Source organism: Nothobranchius furzeri, chromosome 1 (genome assembly GCF_043380555.1).
Source record: "Nothobranchius furzeri strain GRZ-AD chromosome 1, NfurGRZ-RIMD1, whole genome shotgun sequence".
Lineage (NCBI taxonomy): Eukaryota > Metazoa > Chordata > Actinopteri > Cyprinodontiformes > Nothobranchiidae > Nothobranchius > Nothobranchius furzeri.
Window position 1 is genome coordinate 34,820,862 of NC_091741.1, and position 17,291 is coordinate 34,838,152.

A 17,291-nucleotide genomic window follows, 5' to 3' on the forward strand; every position below is an offset into this window, starting at 1 on the left:
TTAGGTTAAATATAGAAAATAGTATAATTGTAGTTTTGCTTCACTTTTTAACAGAACTTTGTTTTCTGTGTGAGTGAATGGTGGAGATTTCCACAGGTGAATTGTTCTAGGCACTTTAGACCCTTCAAATTGAAATATTTTTTCATTAAGTAGAGACCTTAGTAAAATTTCATTTTGATATTCCAGGAAGTAAGAGCCTAAACAAATAAATACGTTTTAATTATAATGTATTTGTACAACGTGGTCATAATTAGGATTTTTTAAGAAATTTAAATTAACTGCTATTTACACACTGTTAATAGAATTATTATGTTCAAGGCTGAGATGACAAAAAGTACCTAGATTAATGAGACTGCTACAGGAAGCTGCACTTTCAAAAGAAATGCATGGAGCGTCAAATGATTGCTTTTTATTGTCTGTGACTTTCATATTAATGACGTTTTCCTGTTCCGTTTTTTTTTGGGGTGTGTGTTAATAATATTGCACTAATTATCCAGCAACTTCTTATTTTTACGTTTTATTTTTAAAACCAACCCGGAAATGGTACCGTGTTGTCGCGAGGAGGAGAGCCGACGGGCGCATCACAGGGACAGCACACGTTCGGCCTGTTTCATGTTCATGGTTCCGGGCGGCGGAGCTTCTGCGGCTTGTGAACCGAGCTGAGGATGTGGGAGCCGGCGTGCCCCTCCTGGTTCTCCCGCTGCCTTGTTCTCCTCCTCATCACCGCTCACACCGCATCAGCGTCGGCCCGCGGGGAGCTGCGGCCGTGCGACTCGGTAGGATTTGTTTATTATTGTCTCCTCACGAGCCCGGTTTTAATGACTCACGAAACGTCGATGCTGCTCCTTTGTACCAGTCATCTTCACGGTCTATTTAGTAACTATTCATAACGTGGTGTCAAGTCTGTAAATACTTGTTATTAATCAATACTTTTCTGAGTTTTAATCACGAAAGCTAATTAAAATTGGCAGTAAAACGTTTATTTTCCAGCGTCACAGCCGCTCAGCAGAGTCTGAATCAGTGCTGCTGATCGGATTAAAACTCGGTTCTTGTTGATTTTCAGAAGTCGCCTCCTGCTAGCCTCGATGAGTGGTCCAAACAGACTTAGAACCGACCATCAGAACCGGGCTCTGCGCGGTTGCGACCAAGCCCCCACAATGCCGCTCAGAAAATGGTCCCAACCCGGAAGTAAGAAAAATTGCAGTTCCACCCTCATCCGCTGGGGGCTGGTACCAGAAGCGAGCAAATCCTCATTGACTCCCATGTTAAAAATGCCATTTTCACAGCAGAAATAAACATGTTTACAGCCTGGTTCAAAAAATGGTTTTTTGTCTAAATTATCTAGTTTATACTCATGACAACTCTGAGGGGGGTGAATTTTTTTCTCACTCTTCTGTTTAAGTGTATTGAAAGCCTAAAATTCTGTATAATTAATGAGCATCCAACACACGTGACCGCCGCCTCAGACCCACGTGACCACAGAGCTAGCTCCGTGGAAAGGCCTCAGTACAGCCTCGGTCTCTCCTGGAAACTGTGTCGGGATTTTGAGTCTCTGTGCTTGTGAATTCTGTTTTGGATAATATTGGTGCAATTGTTGGACAAAATGACTTGCAGTGGTATTAATTGCACTAATAGAGCGTCCAAGGAGTCTCCACTTCATTTTTTTCGGTAAGTTAAAATCTATATTTGTATTTTCAGTCACTGCTGCCTTTAAACTAGCTGAGTTTACCGAAGTAGCTAGCTAACTATCAGTTTAACATGTAGCATGTACTGTTTAACCATGAAATTTAAATGTAAAATACGGTAAAATAATTAATAGGGCATATTTAAATGGGTAATAGGGTAAAACCCAGTGCATTTAAGATAAAAATGGGTTGAAATATGACGGGGCGCGCCGCTTGGGGGGACACTTCTGTGCTCTATTCTTTCATCCGGTAATCCCCAGCGGTCAGGCCGGGCAGGCTGATCGATGCGGCGCCTCGCTGCTGCGGGCTGACCGCTCGTGGAACTCGGAGACAGATCTGACCGGAGAAATACTGCAGCTCGTTGAGAAGTCTATAGGGCATACAGCGTTTCCCTTAAATCCCACTGCCACGCCGACAAGATCCCAAGTTTCTTTGTTTTTGTTGGCGCTGTTTACCGAAGAAGCAGCGGGAATACCAGCAACTTTCATCAGACTCATAAAGTTAGTTTTTGCAGGGGACCCCCTGTATTTTACTGCTCCCTCCTGCAGTCTTCCCCTATTAAAATTTAAAATGTGTAACTTCATGTATTGGGATGAATGACTAATATTCATGTTAACTAAAACGTTAGGTATTTAGGGGGAAAAACAAAATAATAAACATTATACAGATGTCAAATAAATCAAACTGTAATTAAACTATATATTTTCAAAGTCTAGATTCTGGATAAAATCCAACAACATATGCTTTATAAATAAACACTACGCATGGCTTTTACACACACACACACACGTTACATTGTGATTTCTTAGTAAATATTCTATTTGGCGAGAGATAAACTTTATTGTATTTATCCTAGTGAATCTATAATTAAACGGGTAAACTAGCAGTAGTACATCCAACATCAAAGAAAGTAAAATGTTATTATCAGGAGAGGGAGAATGATTAAGTGGTTAGCAGCAGTGTGCTAGACGATGGCCCCCTCCATGAGGCCACCACAGCTCAGCAAAGCATCATTGTTGCTTCTTCTGGGGAGAAAAACACTTACAGAAAAAATAAAGTTAACAGCTGAAATAGCAGGAAATAATACAGTTAAAGAGCAAATTGTAGAAGAAAGAAACCCCTGGGTTAAACTGGTCTGTCTACTGCATAATGCTGAACTCTAACATGTGTCCTCAGGGAAGGACCTGATTGGTGTCCAGAACCTGCTGAAGAAGCACGAGGCTCTGCAGGCTGAGATCACAGGTCATGAACCTCGCATCAAGGCTGTCACCCAGAAAGGAGAGACCATAATGGAGGAAGGTAGAGCAGGTCTGGTCCTGACATGTTTCTGAGGTGTCTGCAGGTTCTGGCTCACTTTGTTTGGGTCCAGGTCACTTCGCTGGTTCAGAACCCTCGGCCCGTCAGAACATTCTTATCCACCACGTTCTAACACCAGACCTGTTAACCCGACAGCAACAAGTGGCTCCAACTGACGATGAGACCGGGAAGGAGCTGGTTCTGGCTCTGTACGACTACCAGGAGAAGAGTCCTGGAGAGGTCACCATGAAGAAGGGCGACATCCTCACGCTGCTCAACAGCACCAACAAGGTTCGTGTGCCCTTCACAGCCGAGGAACGACCTCCAGCTCAGAGCGAACATCTCCACACCTGCTTTGTGTTTGTGTGACTTTAGGTTGTTTTACTTGAACTCGCGTCTTTAGCTGAATGAGGATGGAGAGACGGGTCGGACCTGGAGCAGGTCGAGGTCTTGCAGAAGAAGTTTGACGACTTCCAGAAGGTCGGACTTTTCCTCCTCTCTGTCTTCCAGCAGCAGCTGTCAGATCAGCTCAGGTGATAATCAGCAGGTGCTTTTGTCCTGCAGGACCTGAAGGCCAATGAGTCCCGCCTGAGGGACATCAACAAGGTGGCATCTGAACTTGAGTCAGAAGGTCTGATGGCTGAGGAGGCTCCTATGGTTCAGGCTCAGGTGAGCGTCACCTGTCTGCAGCAGCTGGTCCCTCTCACTTCCTGGTTTGTTAACTCTGCTCGTCTCTGTTTGTAGCAACAAGAACATCTGGGTTCTGCTCCTGGAAAGGTGCGTGTTGTCCTCCGCCTCCACCAGAACCAGACGTGGTGTTTTTGTTACCACTCATTTGTTTGTTTACAGGATGAAGCCGACTCTAACCCCGGCTTTCCACAGGAGTCGTCAGCAGCACGTTTACTGCAGCAGCACGTCATAGCTGCTGATAGGAACCGCTGTGGTCAACAGAACCTTTTCCACCGGAGCCGTCAGCAGCGCGAGTCGGCCGCGTCTCAGGAGCAGCATGTCGCGGCCTTTACGCGCCGGTTCTATTTTCTACGCGCGACGCCTCTGAAACGGGTCAAGTTCGACATTTTTGGGGAAGGAAAGACAGGAAATCGGACGCGGAAATTGAGAGAAGCTACCGAGATTTTCAGAATAAAGAACGTACTGCCTTCCGGTTGCTTTACTTTTAAAAAAGGTTACTAACTGAGCGGCCCCGTGAGAAGTTATCACCTAGCTAGCGGTCTCCTTTGTTTTTCAGGTCCGTATTGGCGATTATAAAACGGACAGAACATAAAACACAAACCATGTTGTAGTTTTCTCCTGCTTGTTGTTGTGTTTACTGACGAAGTCACTCGAGTGACTTCGTGCTCGGTCGGTGACAGCTGCTCCCGTGCTGCTTCGCGTCTCGTGGGAAGGGCCAAGCAGCAGCTTACGCGAGCAAGACGTGCTGCTGCAGTAACGTGCTGCTGACGGCTCCCGTGGAAACCCGGGGTAACACGGCGTCACCCTAGAAGGTGAGTTCATTCAGCTGATCAGAGGTCACCTCTGATGGCCGCAGTCACGGCCGACCGTGCTGACATCACATAGGAATTCAGGTGACCCGGCAGGCACCAGGTGCTGGTGAAAGTGGGGACATGTCAGCTGGTTGCCATGGCTACAGTTATCTTTATGCATCTGTATGACTGCTGACTGGTGTGTGTTTCCTGTGACCTTTGACCTCAGACCGTACGGTTGGGCGTTCAGACGACGGCTAACTTTAATTCCATCAAGGTAAGAGGAAGCTCTTCCCTTCCTGTCTGAGCGATCCGTCTCCCGGTTTCCTCGTCCGGCGTCCAGCCCGCTGGCGTCCACCTTCATCTCACTGGGTTTGGTTTCTCTCCAGGAGCTGAACAACCGCTGGCGCTCGCTGCAACATGCTGGGCAGCGCCCATGAGGTGTAGCGCTTCCACAGGTACCCCGCACACTTATGCGCCGCTTACGGGTCAGTAGAGTTTGGACCCACACTCAGACGGAGTTCTGATGTCTTCTCAGAGACGCTGATGAGACCAAAGAGTGGATCGAGGAGAAGAACCAGGCCCTGAACACAGACAACTACGGCCACCACCTGGCCAGCGTTCAGGCTCTGCAGCGTGAACATGAAGGCTTTGAGCGTGACCTGGCAGCTCTGGGTGATAAGGTCCGCATTCCTGATCGGTACCAGGACCCGAGTTGTCTCTGGAGACACGTTCTTCATGGTTCTGGTGACTCCACCCCAGCCGTTCCTGATCAGCGATCAGCGGGGTGCTTTCCTATTTAAGGTGGATGGAGGACACAATTTGACGCCAGAAGATTGCCTCAGTTTTGGTAGTAACCAGCCACTCGTGTTACCTCTAGTGTTCCTAGGATTAATGTTATTTCGTAGTGTTTTTGCTCTTATATTGGATTTACCATTCTTCAGGATTCCTGTCGACCTCATTGGATACTGACCTCTACTCCAGGATTTGGATATTCAACACACGGACCTTATCACCACCCTCCATAACCCACCTCTCATCTCACCCAGTGCCCCATCCACCAGGACGCCCCGCTTCTCTCCACCTCTGCTCCCTCTCCTGCGCTTCCTCTCTACCTCTCTCTCCTCCAGCCAACACGTACACCCACCACAGTAAGTCTGCTGAACACCTCTGCCTGCCTACAATGGATTTTGAAACCAGAACCTAAGCTCACCTGTGTTCTCCCTCCTCCAGATGCTGAGCTGTTGTTGCAGTTCCAACCACAGACTTATCTGTGCACCTTAAGTTCCTCCTTATAAATAAATCATTTTTTTCCATCAGTTTTTGGTCAGTGTTGTATTCTGCATGTCTTGGGTTAAGTACCTTCCTCCAAACATGACACTCCTCCTCAAAGAGCAAATCTGTTCAGCACATTCTGACAGACAGACCACCATTCTTCTGTCATGATGCTGTACAGGACATTTTTAGAGTTTTCCTTTTTAAAGATAAATAGGATTACATTTAAATAGCAATACTTTCACATTATCATTTTCCCACACTTCTGTATAACTGTATTTTGTTGTTTTTCAATAAAGAATGACAAACTATTTAAGTTTGGATTTGTTGCACACAAATATAGATCTGTAAAAAATATCTACAAAGCTAATGTTTACATAACAAGTATGATTGGGTTTTGCAATACGGCACTCAAGTTTATTTTAGTAAGATTTTTAAACCAAGTAAAGTTAGTAAAGAACACATTTCTATTGGCTGCTAAGAAACTGTTGGGATTTAAAATGGGCCTGTTGTACAAATAACTTGTAAATGATTATTCCTCACTTTTGTCTTAACCAAAGAAATTCCAGTAATTGAGCAAAAACATTTATTTTTAACACTACAGTTTATAAAACAGGGCGCAAAGTGTCGGCACATGTATGTATGTCGATGGTCCGCCCCAACCGAACCAGGAGACACAGACGTCAGGGAGGCCAAGGTTGTCTCTGCAGCTCTCTGGGCACCACGCCTCACTCAGCTGTCTCCAATGATCCAAATGGCTATGGAGAAAAAAATAACAGGTTTGTCATAATTGTTTAAAGTACAAAACCATACATGAAGTGGTGAGACAGGTATGTGGAACTTACACTTGCTTTGTGTAGCTGATGTTGGAGACACACAGGCTGCCATGGTGACATTTAAACAGATCTAACAAAAAAATAAAAATGAAAATTAAAAACTCCCAGACCTCATGTCATATTTACTAATCAGCTATGGCTGATTTATTGTTTGGATCACAGTGAGTTACACTAATTCTAATATGTTTTTATTTCTATTATACATACATACTTTTTAACTGTTATTTTCACGACTGTTATCAGGCTCTCTTGTTCTGGTTCTGATGATAATTCCGTGTCTTCCAGTAAGTTATCTTGTGCTTACTTCATCTGTAGAATGTCTCTTTACTTTTGGTAAATTGTACTGAGTCCAGAATAAAGACTAGTTGGCTGTACAAGATACAAACAAGTATCACATTTTGGAAATATATGAAATGTATTTAGGCTGCTAATTTAGCTCGAATACTAATAACTGCCATATTTTCCGGACTATAACTCGCACTTTTTTACATATTCTGGCTGGTCCTGCTACTTATACTCCAGAGCAACTTATATAACAAAATATGTAGGCTACACCGCGCTGCTGCGGGCCGACTCCGACCCACACAAGAATGAGTTCCCCTGTCCCGCTGGGAGGGTTTCAAACACCGCCAGCATCTGTTAGAGCCTGTGGCGGGGTGCTGAGGGCCGGCTCCAGCCCAGGAATGAGCTGTCCTCGCCGGCCGGGAGGGTTTGAAACACCGCCATCCTCTCCTCTGCTGGCTGTTGTTCATTCTGTTATGGTTACCGGTGCTTGTGTTGCTATGTGAAACGCTTGGTCTCAGATTTTGTAAGAAAGATAATAAAATGTCCCCCCAAAATACGACTTAAATATATTTTCTCTTATTCATGATACATTTAATGGCTGGTGCGACTCAGGAGTGATAGCGCCGAAAAAAACTGTACTGAAAACTTGCTCAAAGCAAAATGTTTTCATTACGGAAATAAATTATAAACTTACCGATTTAAAACTTTTTTAATACTGGTACTTCTCACGAACAGGCGCAGAAAACCTCCACCTAAACTCCGTGTAAGGTTCAGGTCGATGGGTGTTCCAGTTAGCTCCGGTTGGGTTGAAGCTAGGTGGCTACATCCGTTAGCTCGGCTCCCACCTCCGCTTTAGCTTTGGGTTAGCCAGGGTTAGCTTCAGGTTAGCTCGTAGCTAGTTCGCCTGGGTGTCGTCACTCGAGCCCAGCCTTACAGCCACACCCTCAGCGCCTCCTCTCTTCCCTTTTATGGAATTGTCTGGGCTGGACGGAACCTGTGACACGGTCAAAATGGCGGTGGTGGACACCTCCCATTATGGACAGATAACGTGTTATTGAAGCCTATGGAATCGAATTGTCCAGTATATGTACAGTCTATGGTTGCGACGCAGGTGCAACCAGCCAGCGACAGTGGCGACGCTAGAGGGCGCTATAGCTACCCCTGGATTAGTCATTGCACCCCCAAGTAAATATTAGATTTTTTTTTACAATTTAATTTTAATTGAACGTGTGGATGTGATAATATTTAACACACAAAACAAAAATATTCAGTAAATTATCATATAGATAGTAAAAACTTAAACCAAAACAGGAAATTGATGTTAACCTTTGACCTCATTTTCCACCTGTGAACGAGTGAAAGGTAGAGCTAGTGGTAAAATGGATCGGTGTTTGTTGCCCACGTTTCCACGGGTTCAGTCAGAAACGAATGAATGTTTGGAAGTGATCTCAGACCCACAAACACCTACGGATCTGGATGAAGAGAGTCAACCCTCAACCGCCGCAGCAGTCCAGGGTTGGTTTTGCCGCTGGAAATGCTAACGCTAACGTTAGCTAACCTTGCAACACTATAGATGGTTTTCTGTGTGGCTGTATGCGTTTATGACTTCATGGAAAAGTCAGTAATTGTTCATATGTTTATGATGTATATTAATGATTGTTTCAGGTGTTGTTGAGGTGTTGTGCAAGCATGTGTATCTGCTAGTGTTGAAGGTGTTTTAGAGAACAACAGGTACGCATGACCACTTCATTCATAGCACCTGCAGAAAAACATTCTGGAGCCGCCACTGAGTCCGGCGATGAACCAGAGGCGTTATCAGCATTCTGGCACATTGGGGGGAAAAGCCCAGTCTGGAAAACTTTATGATGTACTTTTGTTGTTGTAAATATTCGACCATAAAATGTATTAAACAAGGTTGCTACATTTTAACAGGTAGTCAACTGAAATGGTCATGAAGGACTACCTCTTGAAGCTCATCAAGAGAATGGCAAGAGTGTGCAAAGCAGTAATCAGAGCAAAGGGTGGCTATTTTGAAGAAAATAAAACATAAAATAGTTATTTCACCGTTTTTGGTTCGGTGCATAACTCTACGTGTGTTCATAGTTTTGACGGCTTCAGTGAGAATCTCCCATGTAAATGGTCATGAAGATAAAGAAAACATTGATTGAGAAGGTGTGTCCAAACTTTTGGCCTGTACAGTATTCGCACAGTCCAACCGTCGAAGGGACTCTGCAAGGCCGTAGACAGAGGATCTCTGTACTCTGCTTTTATTTTGGTGGGATGCTATGGTCTGAGTTTCTATGTTAGCTAAATATTTTTAAGCCACCTAATTTATTTTTGAATTTTAACGGTTGGATAAATCATTTAAAGATAAATGTGGTAAAATACCTGAGCTTTTCATTTTTGAATGTATTACTTTGCAGTTGGTGCCCATATGACTGCAGCCATCAACATTATTCATTTAGTGCTGCATCTAAAGGCGCATTTCCCTTGTTAGAACTTCAGGGTCATTTTACTGGAACTTCCCAGCGTGTCGCCATTTCGCTGGACCGGCCAAACGAACCATTTACCGGGCCATTTTCAGGAGCGTTTGGCGTACCTGATCAGGGGTAGGTACTCGGAATGGCCCGGTGGAGTAGCTGAGCGGAACTTTTGGTTAACCCATGGCTTACTGGTTGTAACTCAGTAGGAAATGACATCAGCAGACGCTATCCAAAACAACTGGCATTAGTAAAATTAGATGAGTTTCTTGTGAAGCAGAATGGCAGCAAAAGAAAATAAGCACCTATTATACCTCACAGCTGGTTTGGATGATCGTAACAGAAACGCAGAATGAATAGAGAAAGGTGTTAATTGCATGTTTTTCTAACATTGTTCAGCGTAAATATCCTAAATGTGGATATGAGTGATGTCATAACCCCAGCTGTGCTTTTATTAAACTAAATCTAACGGATTAAACAATTTTCATAATCTTGATGAGAATTTTAACCTCAAAGACGTGTTTCCTGTTTTCTTGTCGGCATTCTGTCAAATCCTAAAATCGTCCAACTGGCATGTTGAAGGTCTGAGTCACATCCCATCTTCCCGCTCGCTTCCTGCCTTCAGTCTCCATGGCAACCAGAGAGAATCACCCCGGAGACGGAGGAACACATTAGTCTGTGTCAGTTTTATCAGTCTGACTTTTCCCCAGCTGTCAGCACAGTTACACAGAGAGAGACAGCAGATGGATCCAGGTGTGTTGGCACTGCTAAAGTGTTTTGTTGAATTTTGCTCCTTGAGTTGCAAACAGAAACTATTAGATTTGTAGGAAGGAAAATGAACTGTGCCTGAATGAGAGGGATTATTGGTCATCTGATGATAGGGTTTGGGATTATGTCTGCCGTTCATGTTTATCCTGCATGTGAAAACCATTCCAGTGGCTGAATAATTGAGTAGATTTTTATGATTGATTGAGTTTAATTAGCTGGTAAGTAGTTGGCTGCTCTGCTGCAGATGCCTGGCTGCTCCTGTGCTCCGAGGAACAGACGGAGAAGTGCCTGAGTGGTGCTGCAGACTCGAATATAATAGAAACACAACATTTGCACAGGTTTCATTGTGCTGCTGCACAAGCTGACTGTAATTACAGTGCATCATGTGGGACAAAAACAGAAGGGGAGGAAATACAAATTGCAATAATTATAAAAACACTGAACAAATAAAGTTTGTACTAATACAGTGGTGTGAAACTCAAACTCACACGGGGCCGAAATGAAACTCTGGGACGGAGTCGAGGGCCAAACTTAATATTTTTTGAAAAAGTGACGGCAAATTTGCACATTTTCTTTATCAACATAAATGCAATTTTGAACATTTAAATTTGGAAACAAACATATTTCTGCATTAACACTGAAAGTGGAATAACCAAATGACACACCAGCAAGTCCGTTTTTAATAAAAGGCATCAGTGGTATTCATTACTTGTGGTATAATCAGCATTTTTAAATCTATTCAGGATTTATGTTTTCTTGTTTATTCATTTTTCTTATTTTTTATTCTCCTTTTTTCTCCTGTAATACGTGTCATCGCTGCTGTGACGTCTAGCTTTCCCCACTGAGGAACAATAAAGGGATTTTCTATTCTATTCATCTATCTGCAGCCTTTCCACTTCCTGTTTACTGTAGGTTAAATCTTTTCTCACGGGCCAACAACAAAATAAAAATAACATTTTATCTTAAATGAAAATGCAACATTTCACCTGTTAACTTTCATGTTTTGGAGCAGAAAAAGAGCATCAAACCAACATATTTAAAGCTCAGTTTGCTCCACTGGTTTACTGTGATGCTCACCTGTTCCAGCCAGATACCTGCATCATGGGGTTGATCTGAGCTGAGGAGGAGACTCCTGTTGTTTTGTTCATCTTCATCATAATAATGACAACATTAGATGACAACAGGTGCTCACATAGGTTTGTGCTGATGAACATGTCTGAGCAGCTTGACCACGTTGTTGTGTGTCGGGGAGGAAACACAACCACAGAGTCGTGCTGGTTTGAGCGTGTCGCTGCTCGCTGGAGTTATATCAGCTCTGTCTGGACGTTAGTTGGAAAACTTTCTCTTTCAGTCGTGAACACATTACTGAGCGGCTAGAATCTCCGTTTCTGGGCTTCAACGTCAGAAAACAGCTGAGTGAACTCAGCGCTGAGTGAGAGGAGTGTAGTTTGTCCGAGACAGCGGAGCTGCTGACACCGGCAGCAGGCGCTGGAAAAACACAAAGGAGGGGGCGCGTCGGCTCCGCGCTGACGCCGCAAAGCATCATGGGAGTTGAAGTCTTTGCGGTAAAATCGGCCAGCGGGCCAGTTTTAATATATTTTTGATATTTATCTCGCGGGCCACATAAAAATGCTCTGCGGGCCGCATCTGGCCCGCGGGCCTTGACTCTGACATATGTGTACTAAAAGCTTTGACTGAAGTTCATCTATGTGGACGTTTCTGACCAATAAGTGTAATTCAGCAACCAGCTGTCCTTGAAAACAAAACAAAAAGGACGAAAACTGACCTGCCTTCTTGGACCCATTAGTCCTCCAGTGGCTTGTTGCCGTGGTGACTGGGGTCAGCCTCTTGTTTAGCACTCAACCATGTAGTGTTGTTATTTTAACAAGGTGTATAAAATGATGTTTTCACTGTTTACTTCTTGCTGCGTTACGCATACGGGTAGAGGGTTGTTGGACATTTTCATGAGCAGTGATTTACTCTCAGTGATTAAACTTGAATAAATAGGGGGAAATAAATCCTGCCTCTGTGTTTGTGCCTTCTCCAGAGAGACTTCTACTACCAGTACACAGAGTGTGACAGCACGGGGTCTCGATGGAGGGTCGCCATCCCTTTCAGTCCAAGCTCCTGCTCCAGCCTCCCTCCTCCCACTAGAGGAACCGACTGCTGTGAGTGCAGACAGATTGTCCCTATTCACACCTCATGTGTGCTAAAATATAACCTCTGTTTCCTTCAGCCTTCTCCTGTCCAGCTGGGATGTTCTTAGAGATGTCCACGCAGACGTGCACGCCGTGTGCAGCCGGCTCATACTCCCTTGGCAGCGGGCTGCGGTTCGACCAATGGGACGCTATTCCTGCAGGCTTCACCAGCCTGGCCAGCTTCCTGGATCCTGGTCCGAACGGAGAGGATATTCAGCCTTGCAACAGGTGCAGATTTACTCAGATGGTGATAAAAACCCATAAGGATCACACAGTCACAGGATTTGTTGTTATTCCAGCTCAGCGTGGACGCCGCAGGGTGTATATCTGGAGTCTAACCGCGATGAGTGCACTGTGTCTCTAATCTACGCGGTCCACCTGGAGAAACAGGGATCTGTAGCCTTCACCTACCAGTATCCTGACAGCAACATCTTCTTTGAGTTCTATGTAAGAAACAACAATGCACCCTAAAAATGAGCTTTCTGATTGGATCTGACGGCGGCTTTTGTGCCCAGGTCCAGAATGAGCAGTGCCAGGAAATGGTCCAGACTGATGACCAGAAGTGGATTAAAGTCACCAGCAGTGGAGAGTGGGGCACGCACTCGGTGAGCTTCTGCCTGTTTGTGTGAGCAGGGTGTCGTTGTTTGGTTTCAACGTGTCAGTCTTTGTTCCAGGTGAGCCTGAAGTCAGGAACAAACATCCTGTACTGGAGAACAACTGGGATTTTAGTGGGAGGGAAGATGGTCAAACCGGTGCTGCTGAAGAATATCCAGATCGAAGGTACGGCTCAACCCAGGACGCAGACGCTAACCAGACATTCCAGTTCAGCTCATTGGAGTGTGTGTTGCTGCAGGTGTGGCCTACACATCGGAGTGTTTTCCATGTCGACCCGGATGGTTCAGCCCAATTCCTGGCTCCTCGTCCTGCCAACCGTGTCCCAGTAACACGTACTCAGGGAAGGGAGCGTCCTCGTGCACACCCTGCCCTCAACACCACTTCTCACGTAAATACACGAGAAACGCACTAGCTTAAATGTTGTCACGAATAATTGGGAAAGAATGAGAGATGTACTGGTTCTGTGTCTCCCTCCGCCTCACATAGATGGTGGAATGATGCTGGCAGAGACATTAAGTGCCCTTCTCATAACTGGAGGGTTGCGGGATTGAGCCCCGCTCAATCTGTTGCAGTCGTTGTGTCCTTAAGCAAAACACCTAACCCTCCTTGCTTGTGTTTGGCAGCCTCGTTTCTGTCAGTGTGCCCCAGGGCAGCTGTGGCAACAATGTAGCTCATCACCACCAAAGTGTGAATGGATGAATGACTGATTGTGTTATGAAACGGTTTGGGAGGTTATAAACCCCTAGAAAAAGATGCTATACAAACACAAGACATTTACCAGTGACTGAATTTACCACTAGGTGAGGGATCAGACAAAGTACAGCCTGAAGACCTCTTATGATGAATTATATAAATGGAAACCGTGTTCCCTCGCCCGGACGTGGGTCACTGGGACCCCCTCTGGAGCCAGGCCTGGAGGTGGGGCATGTTGGCGAGCGCCTGGTGTCCGGGCTTTCACCCATGGAGCCCGGCCGGGTACAGCCCGAAGAGGAAACGTGGGTCCCCCTTCCCATGGGCTCACCACTCGTGGGAGGGGCCAAAGGGGTCGGTTGCAGTGTGTGACGGGTGGTAGTCGAGGGCGGGGACCTTGGCGGTCGATCCTTGGCTACAGAAGCTGGCTCATGGCACATGGAATGTCACCTCTCTGGTGGGGAAGGAGCCTGAGTTGGTGTGGGAGGTTGAGAGGTTCCGACTAGATATAGTCAGACTCACCTCAATGCATGGCACTGGATCTGGAACCAGTTTCCTTGAGAGGGGTTGGACTTTCTACCACTCTGGAGTTGCTCCCACTGAGAGGCGCTGAGCAGGGGTGGGCAAACTAGTTGGCCCCCATCTTGGTGCCTGTACGTTGGGGTTTTCCCCGGTGAATGAGAGGGTAGCCTCCCTCCGCCTAAGTGTGGGGGGACGGGTTCTGACTGTGGTCTGTGCTTTTGCACCAAACTACAGTTCAGACTACCCACCCTTTTTGGAGACCTTGGAGGGGGTGCTGGAAAGCGCTCCTTCTGGTGACTCCCTCGTTCTGCTGGGGGACTTTAACGCTCACGTGGGCAACGACAGTGAGACCTGGAGAGGTGTGGTTGGGAGGAACGGCTCTTGGCACCAGGATACCTTAGGCCACAGCTCAATGATCGACTTTGTTGTTGTTTCATCTGACTTGTGGCCGCATGTCTTGGACACTTGGGTGAAGAGAGGGGCGGAGCTGTCAACTGACTACTACCTGGTGGTGAGTTGGCTCAGATGGTGGGGGAGGATGCCGGTCAGACCAGGCAGGCCCAAACGTATCGCGAGGGTTTGCTGGGAACGTCTGGCAGAGTCTCCTGTCAGAAGGAGCTTCAATTCCCACCTCTGACAGAACTTCCCAAATGTTCCGGGGGAGGCGGGGGCCATTGAGTCTGAATGGACCTTGTTCCGTGCCTCCATTGTTGAGGTGGCCGACCGGAGCTGTGGTCGCAGGATCGTCGGTGCCTGTCGTGTTGGTAACCCCCGAACCCGCTGGTGGACACCGGCGGTTAGGGATGCTGTCAAACTGAAGAAAGAGTCCTATCAGGTCTTTTTGGCCTGTGGGACTCCAGAGGCAGCTGACGGGTACCGGCAGTCCAAGCGGAACGTGGCTCGGGTGGTCACCAAGGCAAGAACCCGGGCATGGGTGGAGTTTGGTGAAATCATGGAGCAAGACTTCTGTACGGCTTTGAGGAGATTCTGGTCCACCATCCGGCGCCTCAGGGGGGAAAGCAGTGCGCTACCAACACTATCTATAGTGGGGATGGTGTGCTGCTGACCTCTACTCAGGACGTTGTGGATCGGTGGGCAGAATACTTCGAAGACCTCCTCAATCCCACCGACACGTCTTCCAGTGAGGAAGCAGAGTCTGGGGACTTTGAGTTGGCCTCTCAAATCTCTGGTGCTGAGGTCTCTGAGGTGGTTAAAAAGCTCCTCTGTGGCAAGGCTCCAGGGTTGGATGAGATCCGCCCGGAGTTCCTTAAGGCTCTGGATGTTGTGGGGCTGTGTTGGCTGACGTGGCTCTGCAATATCACATGGACATCGAGGGCAGTCCCACTTGACTGGCAGACTGGGATGGTGGTCCCCTTATTTAAAAAGGGGGACCGCAGGGTGTGTTCCAACTACAGGGGGATCACACTCCTGAGCCTTCCTGGTAAGGTCTATTCAGGGGTTCTGGAGAGGAGGGTCTGTTGGATTGTTGAACCTCAGATTCAGGAGGAGCAATGTGGTTTTCATCCTGGCCGTGGAGCCCTGGACCAGCTCTATACCCTTAGGGGGATCCTGGAGGGTGCGTAGGAATTTGCTCAACCAGTCTACATGTGTTTTGTGGATTTGGAGAAGGCGTTTGACCGTGTCCCTCAGGGGGCCCTGTGGGGGGGTACTCCGGGAGTATGGGGTACCAGGCCCTCTGATACAGGCCGTTAGGTCCCTGTTTGACCGGTGTCAGAGCTTGGTCCGCATTGCCGGTAGTAAGCTCTCACTGGGACCTGGATGAAACCATGTGACAATGCTACCCCATCTGCTCTCTCAGTTAACCACACTTTCTCCCACACTTCTCGTGCATCTGGCCGAGGTGGTGGAACGGGCATGTTAATTTCCAACAAATGAATATACAGTCGGTTGCTACCATCACTAAATACAACTCCTTTGAATACCATGCCATCCAGGTAACTGTACCGAAAAAATTCTTTTTGGTTGTCATATGTCGCCAACCAGGTCAACTCGGAGACTTTCTTGATGAACTCGACACCCTGCTATCCTCCATTCCTGAGCACGACTGTCCCACAATGGTCCTTGGAGACGTGAATATCCACCTGGACAATCCCAGCTCATCAGGCGTCCTGTCACTAATGTCATCATTCGATCTAAAACTAGTACAAAGTCCTCCAACTCTCAAAGCTGGAAAAGCACTTGACCTCATTTTCAGTAGAAACTGTGCCGTAGACACAATCTCTGTCACACCGCTGCATCTTTCCGATCATTACTTCATCCATTTCAGCACGACTCTACAAGGGAGGTCCACTGCTTCCTCCCCAGTGGTCTCATTCCACCGCAACCTCCGCAATCTGGCACCCAACCACTTCTCCTCTCTCGTTGCCTCCACTCTTCCGTCTCCCAGCACATTCTCTGCTTATGAAGTGAATGAAGCCACCGAGTCACTCTGCTCCACACTCTGCTCTTGTCTTAACAACTTGTGCCCTTTAGCCACTAAACCTGCTAGATCCTCTCAGTCGCACCCTTGGCTAAATGATACCCTCCAGTCTCTATGCACCAGTCTTAGAGCTGCGGAACGGAAATGGTGCAAAACAAAAGATCCTGGTGATCTATTGAAATTTCATGAATTACTGTCCTCATTCTCTGCCAGCATCACTGATGCAAAGAAAGCTTTCTACACTGACAAAATTCTCAGCTCTACTGACTCTCAGAAACTATTTTCAACATTCAAAACTCTGCTGAACCCTCCGTCTCCACCTCCTACCAACAATCTATCAGCTGACACTTTTGCCTCATTCTTCACTGACAAAGTGGCAGCAATAAGCAAACCGTTTACTCAACTGGCCACTCCTGAACATTCCCTACCATAAACTCCTTCTAGCCCAACCATCTCAAGCCCTACTGCTTCATTTTCCTCTTGTTCCCCTCTCACTGAGAACTGTGTGTCCAAGCTTCTCAAGTGCAGCCGCCCTACTACATGCCCACTGGACCCCATTCCGACTAAGCTGCTCCAAGCTATTGCTCCTACAGTAGCCGCAGCAGTCACACATGTGATCAACACTTCACTGACATCCGGTACATTTCCCACCTCTCTCAAGCATGCTCAGGTTAAACCGCTGCTAAAAAAAAAACCCCATCTCTTCCTCCAAATCATGTG

The 17,291-nt window shown here is 46.6% G+C and overlaps 1 protein-coding gene and 1 long non-coding RNA gene across 4 annotated transcripts in view; one reads left to right on the plus strand and one right to left on the minus strand.

Moving 5' to 3' along the window:
• The first annotated feature begins 463 nt into the window (after window positions 1-463).
• LOC107372770 (endosome/lysosome-associated apoptosis and autophagy regulator family member 2) overlaps window positions 464-17,291 on the plus strand; it is a 64,038-nt gene continuing 47,210 nt past the window's right edge. For 2 of the 3 annotated variants that reach the window (XR_008563055.2, XM_054739897.2), the window contains exons 1-7: window positions 464-776; window positions 12,154-12,274; window positions 12,343-12,532; window positions 12,604-12,751; window positions 12,820-12,909; window positions 12,979-13,084; window positions 13,158-13,307. Coding sequence is in view for 2 of the 3 variants with exons in the window: in XM_054739897.2 (XP_054595872.2) it covers window positions 666-776; window positions 12,154-12,274; window positions 12,343-12,532; window positions 12,604-12,751; window positions 12,820-12,909; window positions 12,979-13,084; window positions 13,158-13,307 (916 nt within the window). In the remaining variant the exon portion in view is untranslated. Of the gene's footprint in view, window positions 777-8,233; window positions 8,374-12,153; window positions 12,275-12,342; window positions 12,533-12,603; window positions 12,752-12,819; window positions 12,910-12,978; window positions 13,085-13,157; window positions 13,308-17,291 lie in introns of those variants that run through there. The other variant, XM_054739898.2, reaches the window with a different exon arrangement.
• On the minus strand, window positions 6,310-7,772 carry LOC139062499 (uncharacterized). The gene is made up of 3 exons (XR_011516036.1): window positions 7,553-7,772; window positions 6,583-6,643; window positions 6,310-6,495 (listed from the first exon to the last, which is right to left on the minus strand). It is a non-coding gene; the product is annotated as an uncharacterized lncRNA (long non-coding RNA).